Source organism: Gymnoscopelus microlampas, assembly GCF_963454915.1.
Source record: "Gymnoscopelus microlampas genome assembly, chromosome: 3".
NCBI classification, from domain to species: domain Eukaryota; kingdom Metazoa; phylum Chordata; class Actinopteri; order Myctophiformes; family Myctophidae; genus Gymnoscopelus; species Gymnoscopelus microlampas.
Genome location: NC_139940.1, coordinates 54358135 through 54379967, shown reverse-complemented (window position 1 = coordinate 54379967; position 21833 = coordinate 54358135). Strand labels below are relative to the sequence as shown.

Below are 21833 nucleotides of genomic sequence, written 5' to 3'. Positions count from 1 at the left end.
TGACTTAGAAGATGGGAATTCTCATCACAATCCCGACTGACTTTGTTCATGTCTATATTTTGAACATCTCATAGGCTTATATTAATTTTCAACTACTTAGTGAATTCTTCATGTTAGTATATTAATATACTTTATCAATAATCTGGACCCCAGGAAGAATAGTCTCCACTAAGGTGTAGATTAATGGGGATCCTTAACAAACAAACAAACAAACAAACAAATATACAAATAGTCTTGCAAGATGCTGTTTGGATAATTGTCCAAAATAAATAGCCTATAAAAATGATACATGAGAGACACAAACAAATCTTGGTATTGAAAACCTCAAGGGATGCTTTTGACACACTGATGGAGTATATTATAGTATATTGTGGGTTGTATATTGAGATGGCAGGTATGTCACATTAAAAAGGACAAATAAAACAAATGGGACACTTTATTAGAACACAAAACTACTGCTACAGTCTCAGTAGTCAACCAGTGAAATTACGGTATTTTACGATGCCTCTTCTAGAGATTGCATTGACAGCTACAGTACATCGTTCCTCGCGTGGGTCTCAATTGTGGGGGTACATTGTGTAGTCCCTGTGTGTCTCTATTTGATTGAAAAGGGGGTTGGGTCTTGGTGTATTTCAACCATTCTCAAGTGGGGACTCCAGGGGTTGTTTATAATATTTGTATTAGTTTTTTTTCCAAAAAAAGACAGACAGAAAGAAAAAAGAGCATAAACAAAGATATATTGCTGATAGTTAGGGGGAACCAAATGGACCTTTGCAGATCTGTAATTCTGAGAGTGCACCCGTACGTTCACGGGTCCATTTGGTTCCATTTGTGCACTCTCAAGAGTTATAGACCAATTATTTGTTTACAAACATTGAGACTGGACGCACAGGTGACTGTTTCATGTAATCAAACCTGCTGTCGGATGCGACCGCTGTGAGCTTGGAGGTCTGCTATTCTCGGCCGTTCTCTGCACGCGACACCTTCGCGGGACGGAGCATAAATTAGGGCTGACGGGCTGCAGCTGCGCGAGCAAGAGCGGGTTCTGGTACCATGATCATTGAGCTCCCCCTCCGTTCTTATGACTGCCAATGGAGGTGGGGTTTGGGGGACAAACTGCTTTGAATTGTTGCTATTGTTTACACACAACAGAAACCAAGGATTATATATTTCAAGAGCGAGAGATCACAGTAAAAATCCTAAGCATTCTTTCTCCACACTGGCAGAAAAAAAGCATCTGAAAGCTTGATGCGATGCATTTTTACACGTGAGGCTGTGACCACTTTAACATTGCGTCTTATGAGCGGTGGGGTTCTTTTGCTGGCGAACCTACACTGGTATACTGGTTCTTATCAGTGCGACGTTGTCTGTTAAGGCGTCTTATACAGGTCCGAGGTCTTATGCATAACAAACTGGGGGAGTTCAAAAACAAAGTTTGAGAACCACTGGTGCAGCCTATTTGACAGGTTGGTGTTCGTGGTTAGGTTTACTCACTGAGTTTGGGGACCGGCTGGGTGTCCCAGAACTGGTACTTGTGTTTGGCTGCCTCGTCGATGCTCTTGGCCGGACCCTGACATGACAACAGCTCCATGGCCCTCTGGATGTCCTGGAGCTTCTGCATGGGCAGGCCTGGGTTCTGTGTACCAACACCGGTGGTGGGGAAAAAGTACTCAAAGGTTTTACTCGAGTAAAAGTATCAACGCTGCAATGTAAAAGTACTCCTGTTACAAGTAAAAGGTCCGGAATTCAAAATGTACTTGAGTTAAAGTACAGAAGTATATAGGTATCAAAATGTACTTAAAGGGGATACACCATGAATTTCCTTTTTTTTTTTGGGGGGGGGGGGGGGGGGGTATTTTTTGGGCTCCCCAGTGTCTCTTGTACCCCAAAACATTTTTTTTTTTAACATTCAGTCATTCATTCTCATCTCAGAGATTTTCAGAACGGGCGTGTCTGAACAGGCATGGTTGCTTACATCACGAACCATTTCTGCCCATGTATTTTGACAGACAGAATTGCTCAGTAGCACCCCTCTGCCCAACAGGACGTTTTGGTATTGCAGCTGAAAGTGCTTTATAAGCCAGAGAGAAGTTAGTTGGAATGAGTATATCTGAGGCTTGATTTAGGCTCAAACCTTTTGAAAAACGTTTGAGGGACATAAACGATATGATATTAAATATTATTATTATTTTTTTAATTCATGGTGTAGTCCCTTTAAATGACCAAAAATAAAAGTACTAAAATGTTTGAAAATAGCCAATCTACAAGCTCACAACTTGTTGTGAGCTTGTAGATCGGCTATTTTCAAATAGCCTAGGTATAAAAACGGGCTAAAGTGGTTAAAGTATGTTTTATAAAGTACAGTACTTGAGTAAATGTACGTAGTTACTTTACACCACTGATAAACACACACACACACTGACACACACACACACACACACACACACACACACACAAAGAGGGATGTATTCCGGTGTGACAGGTGGATATGCAGTGCCTTTGAGCCGGGCACCTGGGCACTGAACAACAGTAAATGAAGATGTCTGTGTACCTTGATCTCCTGAGAGTCAGAGGCAGAGTCGGACTTGGTTCCTCCTGAACTTGGCTTCTCTTTCTTTCTCTTCTGTTTCTTTTTCTTTCTTTTGGCCCCCAGGTCTCCCCCCGGACTCCTACACACACACACACACACACACACACACACACACACACACACACACACACACACACACACACACACACACACACACACACACACACACACACACACACACACACACACACACACACACACACACACACACACACACACACACATATGAGCCTACAGTAGCGAGCCAGGGAGCTGTGCATATTGACTAAAGACAGCTGAACCAATAGGCCAGGGGTCTTCAAATGTTTTTCAGGCCAAGGACCCCATAGCAGAGAGAGAGATGAAGCAGGGACCCCCACTACATATTGTACAAAACTGTGTTGCAGGTTAAACCTTTCCATATATTTCATAGATAGCTTCATAGACTTGTTTTACATACATTATTACATTACATTATATTACAGTCATTTAGCAGACACTTTTATCCAAAGTGACTTACAATAAGTGCATTCAACATAGGTAGGGAACGAAAACTACTAATCACCAGAAGTCTTAAGTGCATTTTCTGCAAAAACAAGCAACCAAGAGTATACCTAGCGCTAAGGTAAAAGTACAATATATCAGCTACCTATTTTCCTTAAACAGATGAGACAAAATAGCAAAATGAAACAAGATCCAATAAAACAATAAAACAAGCCTTCACACAACTTAGTTAACAACAAGTAGGCCAGGCAAAGAGGAAGGGTAGTGTTTCCTGAAGAGGTGGGTTTTCAGCCTGCGGCGAAAGATGGGCAGTGACTCTGCTGTCCTGACATCAGTGGGAAGTTCATTCCACCACTGTGGGGCCAGAACAGAAAAAAAGTTGTGACCGTGTGGATCGGCCAGAAGGACCCTTGAGTGACGAGGCAATCAGTCGCCCCGAGGTGGCAGACCGAAGTGGTCGGGCAGGGGTGTAAGCATCAACCATAGCCCGGAGGTAAGAGGAGCTGTTCCTTTCACTGCCCTATAGGCTAGCACCAGGGTTTTAAACTGGATGCGAGCCGCTACGGGGAGCCAGTGTAGAGAACATATGTTTTGTATGTTTTATTAATATGTTCATGTTAATGTGTGTTTTCAGACCCTTAATATTTAGTCAACTTGAACATTGGCTCTGCTCTTTTTCCCTCTACACCAACTCTCAAGAAGATAGCAGATCTACGAGGCGTTGTGAGCTTGTCGATCTGCCATTTTCCGCTAATGTTCCCAATCACAAAGATTTGGCGGACCCCCTGTGGTTACTCTGAGGACCCCCTAGGGATGCTGGACCCCCTGTTGACCCCTGCTAATAGGCAATATGACAAATGTGATATAGTCCATCACATGAGAGAGAGGGTGTCGCTTAACGACATGAACAGAACAGATCTGCAAGCCAACATAGCTTGTAGAGATCTGTTCTGGCCGGCATTAGGCTCTATTTACAACAGCCATATTATCACTTTCTTCACAGGTGTTACCAATGCTACTAATGAAGGCTCTGTTCAATTTCGTGTAGCACAGTGGTTCTCAGATTTTTCTATTTCCACGACCCCCAGAACTCTGAGAGTGTACAAATGGAACCAAATGGACCCATAAGGGTCCATTTGGTTCCATTTGTACACTCTTAGAGTTAAACACCCGTAAGGGGCCATTTGGAAAACCATTAAGGAACCATGAGGGTCCCTGGACCCCACATTTTAGACCCACTTGTGTAGCAGAATGTTTCCAGTGAGCCAACATGCACAATATCAGCACCCTGACTTGATTGTTTGACCAGAATTGAACAGAGCCTTCATTAGTATCATTGGTAACACCTGTGAATGTCTTCACAATATGGCTGCTGTGCATAGAGCCTATATGGATGCAGTTCAAACGTTAGTGTGTGTGTCTCTGTCATGATGTTCCATACAGAGATGTGCAGTACAGAGGTGTACCAGCTAATGTTGCTAGGCTAGTGCGCCGTTACACTCCGACTGGTGACCAACCGAATGCTGTGTCGCCGTTTTGCAATTTCGGCACATTTCCGAGATTAACGTGTTTTCATACCCTTACCATGTGAAAAAATGGCATCTTTCATTCATTTGAGCCCATATGCTCATGTGTAATTAATAACAATAATTTTCAAATAAATTGATGGCAGTCCTCACGAAACAGCCTCCCGTTAGCATTTAACTGTGTTTGAGGATATTGGATTATTAGATAGGCAATTGCATTTTTTAGAGTTGAAGTTTTAATTATAACCAGCAAAACAATTCAGTGTTTTTAAATGGCACCTCTATTTTTAAACATCTGTGATCATGCTGAAAGCGCAATAAAATAAACAAGACAATATTTCCCCCCCCAATGTCGTATCACAGCGACCCCTGTGGTCACAAACTGTGACAGGTCACCGGTATCGGCGTGACGCGGGCGACTGCGCTACCACCACCAGCCAGGCGCCGCTCCTCCTCCTCCTCCTCTCCTCTCCTCCTCCATCCACTCCCCGACACAACAGCCTCCAGAACCGGCCCCAGTGCTAGAAAGTAACACAACCCCCGGTCCTCCTAACCCGAGCCGAGCCGAGCCAGGCCCCGGGCCACCGTTAAACGCTCACCCCTGCATGTGTTCATTCTCCTCCTCGTTGTCCCCGTCGATCCCGCAGGTGTCCTGGTCGTCCAGCTCCAAGCTCTGCTGGCTGGCCGCGGATTCACTGTCCTCCGCCATCATGGAAATGTAGAAAAAAAAAAAAGAAGAGAAAAAAAAAAAAAAAAAAAAAACAAGCAAGCGAGGCAGATCGTATGGGGAGGGGGGGGGGGGGGAGACTAAGCTGACAGTTGGGTAAAAGACGCCACCCAGCGGCCACCCTCATACTTTATTTCTCGTTTGTGTGTTTTTTGAGTGATTCTCAAACTTTTAATAGGCTCTATTCATAGCATCCATATTATGAAGACATTCACAGGTGTTACCAATGATACTAATGAAGGCTCAGTCTGTTCCATTTAGTGTAGCACAGTGATTTCCACGACCCCCATAACTCTGAGCGTACAAATGGAACCAAATGGACCCTTACGGGTCCATTTGGTTCCATTTGTAGACTCTCAGAGTTACACACCTGTAAGGGGCCATGTGGAAGCCCATGAGAGTCCCTGGACCCCAACTGTAGACCCACGCTACTGGTGTTTCCAGTGAGCCAACATGCACAATATCAGCACCCTGCCTCTGTTTGACCAGAATGGAACAGAGCCTTCATTAGTATCATTGGTAACACCTGTGAATGTCTTCATAATATGGCTGCTGTGTGGCATCTTCTTTACTTCCTTCACAGGTCTTACCAATTATACTAATAAAGGCTCTGTTCCATTCCGGTCAAACAGTCACGGTGCTGCTCTGCTTCACCAGTTGGTCTCAAAGTGTGGTCCATGTACCCTCATGGTTCCTTGAGGGGGTTCCAAATGGCACCTTACAGTTGTGTAATTCTGAGTGTACAAATGTGTACACTCCCAGAGTTGTGGGGGTCCTTGAAAAGAAAACAAGTTAGAACCACTGTGCTATACTAAATGGAACAGAGCCTTAATTAGTATCATTGGTAACACCTGTAAAGGAAATAAGGAAAAGGCCCAATTTGCTTCCAATTTGGCTGCTGTGCATAGAGCCTATTTCAAGGGGTAACCGCCTTCCATTCCGACATCTCGCCACTCCGACTAGTGGCTTCCGCGTGCAGTTAAGGTTAGGGTTAGGTATAGGGTTCGTTAACGTCGGAAAGGCGACATGTCGGAAAGGCGACATGTAACCATTTCAAGGAACCCCCACTGTTACTGTATGCATGATTAGGCCACGGGCCCCCATTTAATATTATCCGTGTCTACACACTGTATAATAAAATCAAATCCCCAGTGTATTTAAGCTCACAGAATGTACACATGGAACCAAATGGATCTGTAAAGGCCAGACCGCACCAAAGCAACTCCTTGCAACATGCAACTACTTGCAACCATTATCCCCAATGGCAGTCGCAGGAAGTTGCATTGGTGCGGTCTGGCCTTAAGGGTCCAATAATTGGTTTCCATTTACAAATCATTTAGCTGGGGAACCCTGGGAGGTGTAATGGTGCGTTCACACGGGCAGATTAAAAGATACAGAGCTACAAGAATTCACTGCATCTTTGTCGCTTTGCATCTTATAAAGCTATGTTCATGTACTGTATTTGTAAATGAATGCATGTGTTATAGAATTGTCTGTACATAAAACCAACACATATGCCCAACCACCCCAAAAACATATATACAAATAATTCTATTTTCATTAGCCTATAGGTTTGAGATGACAAGTAACAAAACAATTGAATAAAATGTCTTCACCAAGTTCGTCGTTCAAACACAGTCGCCGCTAAACACTTCAGATTTCTTCAAGAACACACACACACCAAGTTTGGCTGTTTATTCAGAATAATAGACTTCAAATATAATGCAAGCAACCGGCAAAGACACTCGGGGCGTGTTGTGTACAGATTACAGAACATATTTGGTGGTTGCTTGGAGGATACAAAGACAGAAGAGAATGCCATTCACAGCACAAGCTCACATCATGTTGACCAGGGCGCGCACACACACACACACACACACAGCAGCTATGATTGATCACACACTAGAACCTTGAGGGGATATTAGGGCCGGGCAATTAACCCAAAATGTATTGAAACGACTTAACCCATTAAGATCTGAGGCGATTCTTAAAAATGTTTTGTAAATCCTAACAGTTTCTTGAAAAAAAGAAAAAAAAAAATGTTTTCAAGATTTTTCAAAAATAGCAGATCTACAAGCTCATAGCGCGGCACTCAGTGCCGCGCTATGAGCTTGTATCTGCTATTTTTTGAATAGCCAAAGAAAAAAAGTGACACAGATGCGTTACAGGTCTTAATTGGTTAATCTTGCTCATGTCGGTTAATCGAGAAGCAGGTTATTTATTTTAATAGGTTTTAAATCTTATATATGAACAAATACATTCTAATGAATCTTAAATCGATAATTATTTTGTTCTATTAACCGGTTAAGCCCTATATTATACTTTGTTGTACAACAGCAGCGTGCAAAAAAAGGAAAATCGCACATCTAGCTCAGTTGTAGATCTGCTAATTTTGCTATTTAAAAAAATAAATGGATTAACTCTTATAATCACTTAGGTCAATGGACTGCTGCACCTGTAATATTGACAGTACAGTCCTTGTCAGAGAACCATGAGGGCGGTGTAAAAGAAAAGTGTCTAAAATAATAATTAATTCGTAATCTGAGGCAAAAGTTTGAAATAACCGTGATATTCGTAATCTGAGGCAAAAGTTTGAAATAACCGTGATATTCGTAATCTGAGGCAAAAGTTTGAAATAACCATGATATTCGTAATCTGAGGCAAAAGTTTGAAATAACCGTGATATTCGTAATCTGAGGCAAAAGTTTGAAATAACCATGATATTCGTAATCTGAGGCAAAAGTTTGAAATAACCGTGATATTCGTAATCTGAGGCAAAAGTTTGAAATAACCGTGATATCGATTTTAAGTCCTAATGCCCAGCCCTAGGGTGTATGTATATGCTGTCACTCCAACGCATAAATACACACTAACTGATAGCCAGACGCTTCTTTGACATCCATGTATTGTACACACACACACACACACACACACACACTCTCTCTCTGAGGACACCATTCATACATACAGTAAAAAGCCCTAAGAGCATTGAAATGCATGGCCTGCAGTATACACTCTTCACATACAATGATTGCATCGGGCCGCATTCCTATGCAACACTGCAAAAATAATCACATTCTTAACTGCGCACACGTTGCCTCTCATTTGGATTGTTGCATGTGGATCGGAGACAAGTTGCGTTCACGGACACTTTCACACTCACACACACAGGTTGTGGCCAAATTTGCGCCTGACCGACCCAGTCCAGAAGTGGTTTAGATATCGAAAGTGATTGATGCCAGGTGTGTTTGTGTTGTGTGCCCTTGTATTACAATACTGTACTTGTGACGGCAGAGTTTTCCCACAAGTATAGCAGGATTTGAGAAATAAGACAATTTTCCTGGTACTCACAGGAGAAATGGTTGTTCTATGGTTAACCCTTTAAAACCAGGAACGCATCCGCGAGTCATTTTAAGATTTCTTTGGCCAGTCAAAAATAGCAGATCTACAAGCCCATAGCTATGAGCTTGTAGATCTGATATTTTTGAAGAATCGTGAAGATTTCTGCAAATCTTTGAATATATATATTTTTTTAAAGCGAACATTTTTAACTCTGTTACAACTTTTGGGGGTCCTTGGAACAAAATATATTGAGATGGGGGTCCACGGTCAAATACATAGAATACATAGAAATAGAAATGAGAACTATTGATATTATAGCAACATTTAGACGACATTAAGAATCCCCAGAAGCCAAGATTTGCGTTACAAATGTTTGCTTAAAAACATATATATATATTCAAAGACCCACGATTTTCCACAATTTTTCAAATAAATAGCAGATCTACAAGTCATATATCTGCTATTTTTGAATAGCCAAAGAAATCTTAAATTGACACCGAGGTGTTTCCGGTCTTAATGGGCTAAAAACAAAGTGGGAAGTTAAGTTTACAATTAGGAAAAAAATCAGATTAGGCTTAGACATTTAGAGGTTAGGTTTAGGAGGGCCAGGGTTGAAGTTATGCCTGATTTACACGTAGTTCTGCACCAGTCTCGCACTCGCACACCAAAAATAGCAGATCTGTAAGATCTGTCACGCTGTGACCTGGCTTCTAAAAATTCAAGCATTTCTAAAAATGACACTCATACATGTGGCATCCTAAAATGCCTATTATCCTCTCAAGTATAGTAATACAAGTGTGTGTGTGTGTGTGTGTGTGTGTGTGTGTGTGTGTGTGTGTGTGTGTGTGTGTGTGTGTGTGTGTGTGTGTGTGTGTGTGTGTGTGTGTGTGTGTGTGTGTGTGTGTGTGTGTGTGTGCGCGCGCGCGGTCAGTGACTGCTGGTGTGTGGACCTTCTCCCATGGGGGGGGGGGGGTTGCCATGCAGCTCAGGAGATCAGAGCTGAGGGAAGGGAGGAGCGGCGCCATGCTTTCTGTCCACAGGAAGGATGAGGGGAATAGGGGGGATTTGAGGTAGAGCAGGGGAAGCTGCTAAGGCTAAGATAAATCAACAAGGTCCATTCTGCCCTATGGAGCCAAACAGCAGTAACTGTGTCCACATCGAACGCGAGGGGAGTGGGGGGAAAAAGTTCGAAGGGAAGGGTTCAAGTTCCGAAGGGATCGCCGTGGAGAACCACTTAAGCCCTACCGTATTTCATACTCTGTATCCGTTTCATAGTGTTGTGCGGAGAAAAGAGCCCGCCCACGCGTCCACGACACACATGTCGCATGTCGACGTGTGCAGCCATTTCTTTTTTGAAAATGTCTTCCCAAAATAGGGACGCCAGGTTGACAGTGGTTCGAACGTTAAGAAAAGAAGTTACGGGCAGTTTGCTAGCATAGGGTCAGAGTTGCTCGATAGCGCGTGTGTGTGGATTCATTCGGCTCGTTCAAAAAAGGCACTTGAAACAGGGAGACGAAACTAAACTGTGGTCAAAACAGCGAGACCGCAGTTTGATTTCAGGTCAAACGTGTGCAAGTGTGTGTTGCTGTAGTAATAAGGCAGGTAAAAAAAGAAAGTAAAATGCGCTTTATATATATTTATAGTACATATATATATGAATGAAAAACAACATTAACCTATCTTGGAGTAAAATACTTCATATGTTGGCAATTAAAATTATAGTGTACTTAAAATCAGAAAGACAACAAAAAAAAGGCATCTCAAAGCGACCGTATAAAAGTGATGCATAGTCTTCAGAGCAAAAAAAAAACAAAACGATATCCCAGTCAGTCAGTGGTTACAAAACGTAACGCAAAACCTCAAACACACACGCCTCTGTGTGGAACTACATCATAGTGGTAATATTTCCATGGCCACTAGCGCACAGGGGTGGCGTGTCACATTATCTCAGTGAACTGTGGCCAGAGCCAAAAGTGGTTTCGTGTTCTCCAAGTCCCGCTTCCTTGGTCCGACGTCGCAGCATATTATAAAACAAAAGAGACGGCTCCAAAAAGCACTGCGAGGACAGAAGATGACGGGATGCCATAACGGTAGCTACTGTAGTTAGGGCCAGGCTTTTTTGAAAAGGCTAGATTTTAGTCCTTTTGCGGTATTCCTCAGAAAGCCATCCAAAAGCAACAGCTCGACACGGTTGTGGTTAGCAGTAGATTGTGTAAAGATTCATTTCCATTCCATCGTGGGAGGGCGTCGCGTCTGCCAAAAAGAGCAGATCTCCCAGCTAAAAATGCGTTGCAGCGCGACACATTGTTAGCTAGCAGATTAGTTCTTTTTGGCAAGCGAAACCCATTGTACTACGGAATACCACGTCTTTATGGCTCGCTCAGCCCCATTCGGTCTGTCAATAGTAACATCCTGAGGTTTATTTGAACTCTCACAGTTAAATTAACGCTCAGGATTTTAAAACAAAGAAAGCCATCAGTAGACATACCGGGGGCGGGGGGGGGGGGGGGGGGGGGGGGGGGTATCACCTTGAGTAAATACAGTTCCTTTACGTTTAACAAGACGAGTTTGTTACAAAAGAAAAGGCAGCTGTCCTTTTTGTGCATGAAACCAAATGCTTTTTTTTTTTGCAGCACAGGTTCACTAGTGTTCGTTCAGGCTGCGTGTACATACTGCATACTGCGTGTGCATACTGTATACTGCGTGTGCATACTGTATACTGCGTGTGCATACTTTGTATACTGTGTGTACAAGTGCCAGTACACTGCCTATGTGGTGGAGTGTGAAAGGTCGGCCCCCCCGATGTGACCTCCCCCTTCGTTGTAGCTCTGGGACTCGTTCACATCGCATCGTCATCCAGAATTGGGGGTACCAAAGTACATTTATTTTGCCTATTTCCAAATGTCGTATCAAAAATGTTCCTACAGATGTGTGTAGTAAAAGACATGGAGGTAAAATGATATTCCGCTGTGAAACAGCTCATTAATCAGTTTTTTTTTTGTCTTCTTTTTTTGCACTAAAAGTGTGTTCCTGACACGCTTCTGTATTCAATTCTGCACAGGCCGTCGAAACACCAGATTTGAACAGTTGTTTGACATTGGAATATTAATTTAACCACCCCGTCTTTACCATTTTAACCCATTTAGACCGGGAAAGAATCGGTGTCATTTTTAGATTTATTTGGCTGTTCAAAAATAGCAGATGTACAAGCTCATAGCGCGGCACCGAGTGCCGCGCTATGAGCTTGTAGATCTGCATTTTTCTTTTGTTTTAATCATATTGTGTGCAAATCTTTGAATAATAATGTATATATATATATATTTTAAAGCAAACATTTGTAATCTGAGTGCTCCCTTCCCTATGTATTCAAATATTTGCACAAATGGTCAAGATTTTCCAAAAATAGCAGATCTACAAGCTGATAGCGCGGCACTCGGTGCCACGCTATCAGCTTGTAGATCTGCTATTTTTGAATAGCCCAAAGTACAAAATATGGATAAAGTGGTTACACAGATGCGTTCCTGGTCTTAATGGGTTAACACAACGTCGGGAAATAAATCAAAAATAGACCGTTTTCCCCCCCGCCCCCCAATTCTTGGGGGACCCGTGTCCCCGAGCGAACCGTTTCTACAACGAAGGGGGACGTCAAAGATGCCGGGGGGGGTAAATGTTGTGAAAGGGATTCCCCAGCGCTGACACACACTCAGTTCCTTCATAGTTGGGGGGCTTGGGGGGGTGGGCTATTTAAGGGCGTTAAAGGACAGCAGGGGGCGCTCCTCTCTCCTCTGCCACGGGCTCTTCTTCTCCTCCTCCTCCTCGCCGTCCTCCTGCGCGGCGTCCTCGTCGGGCGACCCCGACGGCACGACGACGACGTGCTCAGTCCGGTACGCCACGCCCTCGGGCGTGGGCAGTGGGGGAGGGGAGGCGGGGGAGGAGGAGGAAGATGAGGAGGAGGGGGTGGGGGTGGGGGAGGGGGAGGATGGCGACAGGACCTCATCACCACCTCCTCCTCCTACTTCCCGCTCTCCTCCGGGGGGGGCCTTCGTCGTCTTCCCTGATTGGAGGGCCGCCCCGGCCCCGACCTCCGGGGGGGGCGAGGAGGCGGGCCTAGGGCTGTCATCGTGGTCGGCCCCCCCGCCGCCCTCCAGGTCGTCCACGTACACCAGATGGGTGTAGGCCGGGGTCGTGCCCTTTGGCCCTTTGTCCGAGTCCCTGTCCCTGTCCGCCTCCCTCCCCCTGCTGCCGCGGCCCCCCCGCGTGGTCGTCGTGGTGGGTTCGTTCAGGTCCACGCCGGAGTCCAGGCTGGCGTCGTTGCCCTTGCCGCCGCCGCGGCGGCGCCGCCCTTCCCCGCCCCCGCCGTGGCAGCCAGCACGCTGCAGGTCGATGTAGGAGTGTCGGATGTGCGCGTTGGAGCGTCCCTCCAGCGAGACGAACCAGGCGCGCGGGTGGGGGAGGGGCTTGCCGCCGCGCAGCTCCATCAGGGTCTTCTCGGCCAGCAGGGTGTCCTCGCTGTTCATCTCCACTAGCCCCGCCTCCCCCAGCGCCGCGGGGATGGACAGGGACCCCGACAGGCCCAGGCCGCCGCCGCCGCCCGCTTCGCCGCCGCCCCGGTCGCCACGCTGGCCCTGGGCGGGCCCGCCGCCGCCGCCCCCGGGGGAGTCGGCAGAGCGGGGAGGAGGGGATTGTCCCGGAGACTGGGGGTGGGAGGCGTTGATCTCCGCCTGCAAGGTAGAGTGGTCACCATCATGGAGTTTTAATTGGCAGTGAATTGTTTGTGTTCTAAGGATTTAATTGTAAAAACGACATTTCTGTTTGCCTGGAACACAGCGAAGATATGACAAATACAAAGAAATGATATGATTGACGATGACTGGTACTAATAAACAAAATAATGTAAAAAGCAGGACATGCATTTAATAATATTGTACTTTAATAAATCTTTTCAAGAGATAAAGAGTTCCTACTGCTAGAAATGGTTCTGACGATAATGCAACGATTGCGATTATCTCAAATAATTGTGACCAGGCGATCAAATGGATTTAAGCAAAGACAAAATCTCACGACTGAAACGGTTTTTTTTGTCACGTCCTAACGTGCGATTTGTGAAACACCGTGAAAGGAGCCCCCCCAACACACACACACACACACACATTTAGTTTGAGTCGGTTCCACAGATTAATATTGTGAAAATAGCAAATCTACAAGCTCACATACTTTAGTTTGACTCGGTTCCACAGATTAATATTGTGAAAAAAGCAGATCTACAAGCTCACATACATTTAGTTTGACTCAGTTCCACAGATTAATATTGTGAAAATAGCAGATCTACAAGCTCACAAGGCCTCGCAGAACGGCTATTTTCACAACATTTGCTTAGCAAAGATCGGCCTCGTGGCTGCGCTATAATAGGCCAATGTTAACTCATTCAATGCCATGCTTATTTATGGAATTTTGGCTCTGAGTGCCACAGCCTAAATTAATTGTAAAAAAAAAGTGCTTAGCGAGATACAGCCTTTTTAAGTTATAGGTTAAACAAGGAGTGGATGGAGCAGCAAATCTTCAAATCATCATATCTTGGGTTCTGAACATGTTTTTCCAAAAAAAAAAAAAAAAAACAACTTTTATTTAGATTTTTTTATTTTTATTTTTTTATGACGGATTTGACGGATTGTGGCGCACGCGGTGTCTGGCCACGTGACGGATTTGACGGATTGTGGCACAGAATGAGTTAAAAGCGTGGCATTTGTTCCTCAATGTAGTGTGAATGTGCGTGCAAAGTTTCACCGCAATCGTACGCTTTGTTCATGACTTGCGGCATTTTGTTCAAAACGGGCCACTTTAGATGTCAAGCTTAGCCAATCAGGATGGAATATGAAAAATCTAACAGATCCGTCTTGGTCACATGACTATAGAGATCATGTGTACCAATTTGCGTGAAATTTGGATAAAATCTGAAGGAGTAATATCATTTTGTTTTTAATATACAAGTCTGGTGGTGCTATAAAAGGCGATGTGAAAAATGCAGGGCAAAGGTTTTTCCGTCCTCTAGGGAGTGCACATACAAAGTTTTACACTGATCATTGCAGTTATCGGTAAAAACACAAATCGGCCTGTTATAGCGCCACCATGAGGCCGATTTGAAAGTTCTTGCTCGGCCTAGTGAGAATGTGCGCGCAAAATTTCACGGAAATCGCACGCTGTGTTCATGATTTGAGACATTTTGTTCAAAACGGAGCACCCCTGCAAACTTTGGAAGCCATTCTTAGCCAATCAGGATGCAATATGAAAAATCTGAAAGATCAGTTTTGTTTAATGACTATAGAGATACTGTGTACCGATGTGGGTGATGTTTGGACAACATCTGTAGGAGTACTGTCAATTTTTTTTACAAAAATCGGCCTTCTGTTGGTGCTATAAAAGGCCCATGTGAAAACTTTGGGGCAGAGGTTCTGCTCTGGCATCCAGGGAGTGTGTGTGCACAGTTTTGCTGCGATCAAGCCAACGGTGCTGGAGATTAGCTGATCACAGATAGGCCTGTCACAATTATTACATAATTGTCTAATCACAATTATTTGAGATGATCGCAATTATTATTGCATAATCGTTTCCACGTTGAAAAATGTTCAGACATTTTCAAATATAAAAAAAAAGGAGAAATAGCAGATCTACAAGCTTACAGTCAGCTATTTATATTTCTACCATTTTCAAATGTATAAAATAATTAAATATGTCAATATGTATTTATATGTCAATATTTATTTATGTCATATCTGCCCTGTGCAACTTTTCATTACGAAACCTATATTATGTTCAATGCCAAACACACAATTACATCGTTAATCACAATTATTTGAGTGACAATTATTTGTCAACTTAAATTTGTAATCGTGACAGTCCTAATTACAGACGGACGGACGGACGGACATGGTGCAAAACATAGTTTGGGCCTGGCGGAGACAATAATCCAGACAAAGTGTATAGGCTCTATGCACAGCAGCCATATTACCACTTCCTTCACAGGTGTTACCAATGATACTAATGAAGGCTTTGTTCCATTTAGTCTAGCCCAGTGGTTTCCACGACCCCCATTTGTACACACCCCCAGTGTACAAATGGAACCAAATGGACCCTTACGGGTCCATTTGGTTCCATTTGTACACTCTCAGAGTTACACACCTGTAAGGGGCCATTTGGAAGCCCATGACCCCAACTAGACCCACTGGTGTAACAGAGTGCTTCCAGTGAGCCAACATGCACAATATCAGCACCCTGACTCTGTTTGACCAGCATGGAACAGAGCCTTCATTAGTATCATTGGTAACACCTGTGAATGTCTTCATACTATGGCTGCTGTGCATAGAGCCTATTGTATGGTACCTGCAGGGTCTCCAGGTCGCTCTGCTGGTCGGTCTGCAGCAGCAGGGCCTGGCCGCACAGCGGGTGCTCCCCGGGCAGACGCATGTAGTGCGCGGGGATGACCAGCGTGGGGCGCACCCGCGGGTACGCGCCCTGCCCGCTCAGCAGGTCCACCGAGCCGCAGCACAGCAGCTGGCCCGGGCGGGACATGAGCGCCACCGAGACGGGGCGCTCCAGGTGGTCCACCGAGCGCGACAGCGGGAAGTCCAGGGGTCTGCCGTCCACCCCGATCTCTACCCCCCGGCAGGGGGAGTGGGGAGGGGAGGAGGGGGGCGCGCCGTTCGCCGCCGGCGCCAGGCCCAACAGCCCGCCGTCAGAGACCTGGTGGTAGGGAGATGCGGCAGTTAATCAAACTCTTCCGATTTAATCAATTATGATGTCATTATCGATGTCATTATCGATGACAACTCTTTCATTAAAAACATTTAAAACTCTTGATTTTTCAATGAATCAAAAGTAATGGACTGAGGGCTGGGCAATTACCGAAAATATCAACATTACGGTACATGAAAAAATTCGAATAGATTTTTTAAATTTATAATCAACTGCATCGATGAGTCTGCCTAACCACTTAACTCATCCAGTGCCATTGACGTCAAAGACGTCCGTTTTATCATATCTTTTTTTAGGAAAAACGTTCAGAACCCAAGATATCGTGATCCGAAGATTTGCTGCTCCATCCACTTCTTGTTTAACTTATTACTTAAAAAGGCTGTATCTCGTCTCCTGTGTACTTTTCCTTACTATGTATTTTTGTCCCCGACATGTTAATTTCAAAGGCAGACAATTAATGTCAACAAGGTCGCGATGAGCTCGTTGACATTTGTGAAACCACACAGTGCAAGCCTCAGTGAGTAGCAACCATCAGGGGATCGATCAAACTGGAGATAAATATTCTGTGACTACTTGAAAAAGTAAGAAATTGAAAAATGGCTGGCACAGTACGCAATATTTTTTTCATTTAATTGGCACTGAATGAGTTAAGCCCTATACACTTCGGTGTACAACTAGTGCAAAAAATAGTGTATAAAAATTAGGGCTGGGACTTTAACTGATTAATTTAGATTAATTAATTACAGAAAATTAACGCGATAAAAAAAATTAATCGCATTTTAATCGCGCTTAGTTTATTCACCACAGAACCTCTCACTGGACGAGTTTCAGGTGTACCGATCATACCAGTGCACCAACCAACAGCCAACACACCCCAGTGCACGCAATGGGACAAGAAGCCGATGAGACGGCTTTGCTTGGCCCAGTGGATGGGAAATTTAGATTAAAAAAACTCTCTGATGGAAGCGTGGATAAAAACACGGTTGTGTGCAGAACTATTTTTTGTTGCTTAAACTTATGTATTCACTCATTGATTCACTCATATACCAAAATCTGTTTTAACTGAAAAGAAATTGCTTCTCAGGTCAAATATTGATATGCGATTAAACATGCGATTAATTTAGATGAATTAATTACAAAGCCTCTAATTAATTAGATTAATTTTTTGAATCGAGTCCCAGCCCTAATAAAAATACTTGTTCGCTCATTGTAATCGGGGCAAAAGTTTGATTTGATATTGATTTGAAGTCATCTTGGGCCAGCCCTAATCAACTGAATAATCGCTATAGGAAGATAATTGATCGTTTTAGCCGTATACCTGGTGGGCGGACGAGCAGACGGAGGCGTAGGACTGGCGGTAGCCCCGGTCGGTGGCGACGGAGGCCAGGGCGGCCTTGCAGGGGAACGTGTCGGTGGACTGGCGGTAGTCGCGGCGGCTGGGCGTCAGGTTGCCCAGCGACGAGCCGTGGCGGCTGCTGCTGTTGCCGAGCGACGAGCGGCTGTGCTTGGCGTGCGTGGGGAGCAGGTTGTTGGGGTGGTGGTTGTCATGGTGATGGCGGTGGTGGTGGTTGTCGTGGTGATCGTAGGACGACTGCTTCAGCATGGGCGTGGACGAGTCGGGCTCGGTCGCCGTGGAGACCAGCTCCAGCTGCACCTGCGTCGTGATATTACGATGTCATGATGCGTGTAATCCCTTCAAATCCCTTTAGAAATATACAGAACTAGAACACATACAGTATACTGTATTTATGACCCGTTTGTTTTGTTACGATATGGTGCAACTTCATAATAATAACTAAAAAAGTGCTCCTCGGAGCACAGGTGCCAGGTCAGGGAGGTTATTGCGGGCCAGCGATGTTCCGCCAGCCTGAAAAGGTGAGTCTTTAGATTACGGCAGCTCTGTAATAATAATAATAATGATGATGACGTGCTGGTTGGTAGGGGTCAGTAAAGGGACAGACCTCGCTGCTGATGAGGTTGAGGTGTGACATGGAGGTGGCCTGGTCTCTCTTGCTGCCCTCCAGTCCCGAGGACAGGGTCAGCTTATGATGGGACCCTCTGGGCCTCAGACATCGACGCCTGCAACACACACACACACACACACACACACACACACACACACACACACACACACACACACACACACACACACACACACACACACACACACACACACACACACACACACACACACACACACACACACACACACACACACACACACACCACAGTTACAGTCAGTGGTTTAAAGTAACTAAATACATTTACTCAAGTACTGTACTTAAGTACAGTTTTGAGGCATGTTTACTTTACTGGAGTATTTCCAATTTTCAATACTTGAAAATTCAACTAATTACTCTCGCATGATTATGTAAAAAGTAAATTACATTTACTTTTTACATAAGTAAATGTATAGGCTACTTCTACTTAAGTAAAGAATGTGAGTAATACTTTTCCCATCTCTGCAGAGTATTGTTTTCTCAATTCTAAACTTGAATTGTGACTGTTGAACGGCATCGCTTTTACCCATCTCATCACCATACAGTATGTCTTGTAACCTACGACTGTAATGACCATAAAGTAACCTCCTTAATAATACATGTAATTTGTAATGATAGACACTGTAGTTATAGCATAGACTGAAGTTGGAAAGGCTGTGCTCAGTGCCTGTGTCAGTGCCGATCGTGCTGGCGGTGGCACGTGCACCGAACGCACGTGCGTGTTCGGTGCACGTGCCACCGCCACCCCTCCCATCTTTGAAAAAAAACTCTCAAAATCCACCTTGAACATTGCTTTCCCCAGCGAAATGCCATTTACATTACGTTTAGTGTAAAATGTTTTGACTGATTTGAACTCTTTTACTGCAATGGACGCGTTAACGCGTCTGTTGGTACTTGGTCCACATTGTCATTTTTTTTTCTTTTTTCACATATATTTCACATTATCATGAGATAACGCGATCCAAAGATTTGCTGCTCCATTCACTTCCTGGTTAAAGTATTTGGGAAATATTCTGTTTTTTTGGCGAGAGACATGCCATTTTCCACAACTATGGAACGGATAACCACGATCGGATATTTCCCCCCAATTTTACGAGGATTTTACGGGATCACCGCGCGGACAGCATTCACGGACAATATTCCATGATTTTTCAAAGGTAGGTAAAAACTGGGGTGACACTTATTACAAGTTTACTCCGGCAGTTGAAGAGTTAATCTTAGACATGATCTTTTGTGCTCTTTCCTAATAAAGTTTATTATTTTTTGTTTTGTTTTCTACCTCCCCCATGTAAAGCATTTTTTTTTTGTAACAACATTTTTATCCTGCGATTTTTGTAACATATTTTTTTTCACCCGGTGCCAATTTCCTAAGTGATCGTGGGCGCTACACCAGCCCTACACCAGTCCCCCACAGCCTAGGGAGGCCAGGGCCGAGCTCATGCTTCCTTCAATGCATGAGAGCCAACTGACCTTCTTATCACCTGACAGGGGGGAGTTTCCCCGGTTGGACGTAGCGCGTGGAAGGAACACGTTATTCCAACCAGTTCCCTTCCCCTCCATCAGGCGCCCCGGCTGTCATGGGGGAGGCGGTGCAGCGACCAGGATTACTACATGTTTTTGTGAGGGTATTAACTACCCTAGGAGACACGGGGAGAACATGCAAACTCCACACAGAGTAGGCCCTTTCGCCAACCCCACCCGGGGTATAGGGCGCTGATGACGCGGAGGAGAAGAGACGCCACCTAAACAAGTAAAAATATTCTAAGATATTCTGAGAGATCATTATGATGTATATACAGTGGTGGTGGTACCTGCAGTAGTAGAGCAGCAGACACAGCAGACAGAGCAGGATGACAGCCATGCCTCCCAGTATGGCCAGTAGGAACACTGTGTGATACATGCTGATGTCCTCGGCCACCACGGGACCTTGACGCACACACACAGAGGGGACACAACAACAAAAAACACACCGTCAGCAAGAAGTAGTAAGACCTTCACAAGACTTTGTTGGCCCCGAATGTGGTTGAAGCAAAGAATAATGCTAACACAATACAGCTGGATTATTACGCTTTTGAGTTGTGTTTTTTTTTGTTAAACCTTTAAGACCGGGAACGCATCTGTGTGTCATTGTAAGATTTTTTTGGCTATTCAAAAATAGCAGATCTACAAGCTCATAGTGCGGCACCGAGTGCCACGCTACGAGCTTGTAGATCTGCAAAAAAAATGTATCATGGAAATGTGTGCAAATCTTTGAATATATATAATTGTAAAGTGAACATTTTTAACTCAAATCTAAGCTTCTGGGGGGTTATCAAACTTTTTTCTGTCAAATTATATGTATTTGTCTGCGGACACTCTAAAAATATGCCAGGGAGTGCAGGGACCCACAGAGAAAATGTAGGCTATGTATATTATATTAAAAGATTTGCACACATTTTCACGATTTCTTTAAAAAAAAAAGCTCATAGCGCTGCACTCGGTGCCACGCTGTGAGCTTGCATATCTGCTATTTTTTGAATAGCCAAGGACATCTTAAAATGACACAGATGCGGTTTTAGTGGGATAATACAATCTATTGTAATGCTGTTACATACATCACATGTGTATGTATATATCTGTGTATGTGTTTGTCCACCAGAGGGTGCATAAAACACAGCACACCTCTGGTTTAAGGTTTTGTTTATTTCATAAAAACTGAAATAGTTTCCATTACATTAAATGAAAAGGAGGGTGAAAGCACAATGAAGAATAGCCCCTAAAACAATAATGGGTATGTTTAAAAAAAGACACATTCTATTTGGCATTTAAAAGACTTGAGCACTTTAGGTTGCCTTTCACCTCCTGGAAACAATAGAACTCTGGGGAATATGTTCATGGAATTGTTCTGGCCTTTTCGGGTAACTAAGTACATTTACTCAAGTACTGTACTTAAGTAAAATTTTAAGGTATTTTTTACTTTACTGGAGTATTTCCAATTTTCGGTACTTTTACTTTTACTCCACTACAATTATATGAAAACTTTAGTTACTAGTTACTTTGCAGATATAAATTATTACATTATAAAACATACATTAACCACTTTAGTCCTAATTTATACCTAGGCTATTTGAAAATAGCCGATCTACAAGCTCACAACGCGTCACATCGGACTTTTACTTGTAACGGAGTATTTCTATATTGCAGAATTGACACTTTTACCTAAGTTAAATATCTAAGTACTTTTTCCACCACTGCTGACATCGGGAAACGAAAACAAAAACAACATCGATTAGGGTCAAGCCTGTGAATTATAGGTACATATCAAGAGACAGAACAACTTACAATGAGAGAGCACGGACTTTGCTCAAGAGCACTTTGTCAGGAGGACAGGGCGGTGGTTGTAGCAGTAGGGGATTGAACCTGTGAACGTGTGGTTA

General features: G+C 44.0%; 2 protein-coding genes across 2 annotated transcripts in view; both read right to left on the bottom strand.

The window, feature by feature from the left end:
- The window catches only part of nmt2 (N-myristoyltransferase 2), a gene marked incomplete at its 5' end in the record, with an annotated part of 30816 nt that extends 25508 nt beyond the window's left edge, over positions 1–5308 (bottom strand). The window contains 3 exons of the mRNA XM_084048524.1: positions 1495–1636; positions 2552–2669; positions 5199–5308. Coding sequence (XP_083904650.1) covers positions 1495–1636; positions 2552–2669; positions 5199–5308 — 370 coding nt within the window. The remainder of the gene's footprint in view (positions 1–1494; positions 1637–2551; positions 2670–5198) is intronic.
- A 1698-nt stretch (positions 5309–7006) lies between these two features.
- fam171a1 (family with sequence similarity 171 member A1) overlaps positions 7007–21833 on the bottom strand; it is a 72615-nt gene continuing 57788 nt past the window's right edge. Inside the window, exons 7-11 of the mRNA XM_084053172.1 lie at positions 20229–20343; positions 18379–18496; positions 17736–18071; positions 16046–16405; positions 7007–13389 (exon numbers count right to left, since the gene is read on the bottom strand). Coding sequence (XP_083909298.1) covers positions 12409–13389; positions 16046–16405; positions 17736–18071; positions 18379–18496; positions 20229–20343 — 1910 coding nt within the window. The 3' untranslated portion in view covers positions 7007–12408. The remainder of the gene's footprint in view (positions 13390–16045; positions 16406–17735; positions 18072–18378; positions 18497–20228; positions 20344–21833) is intronic.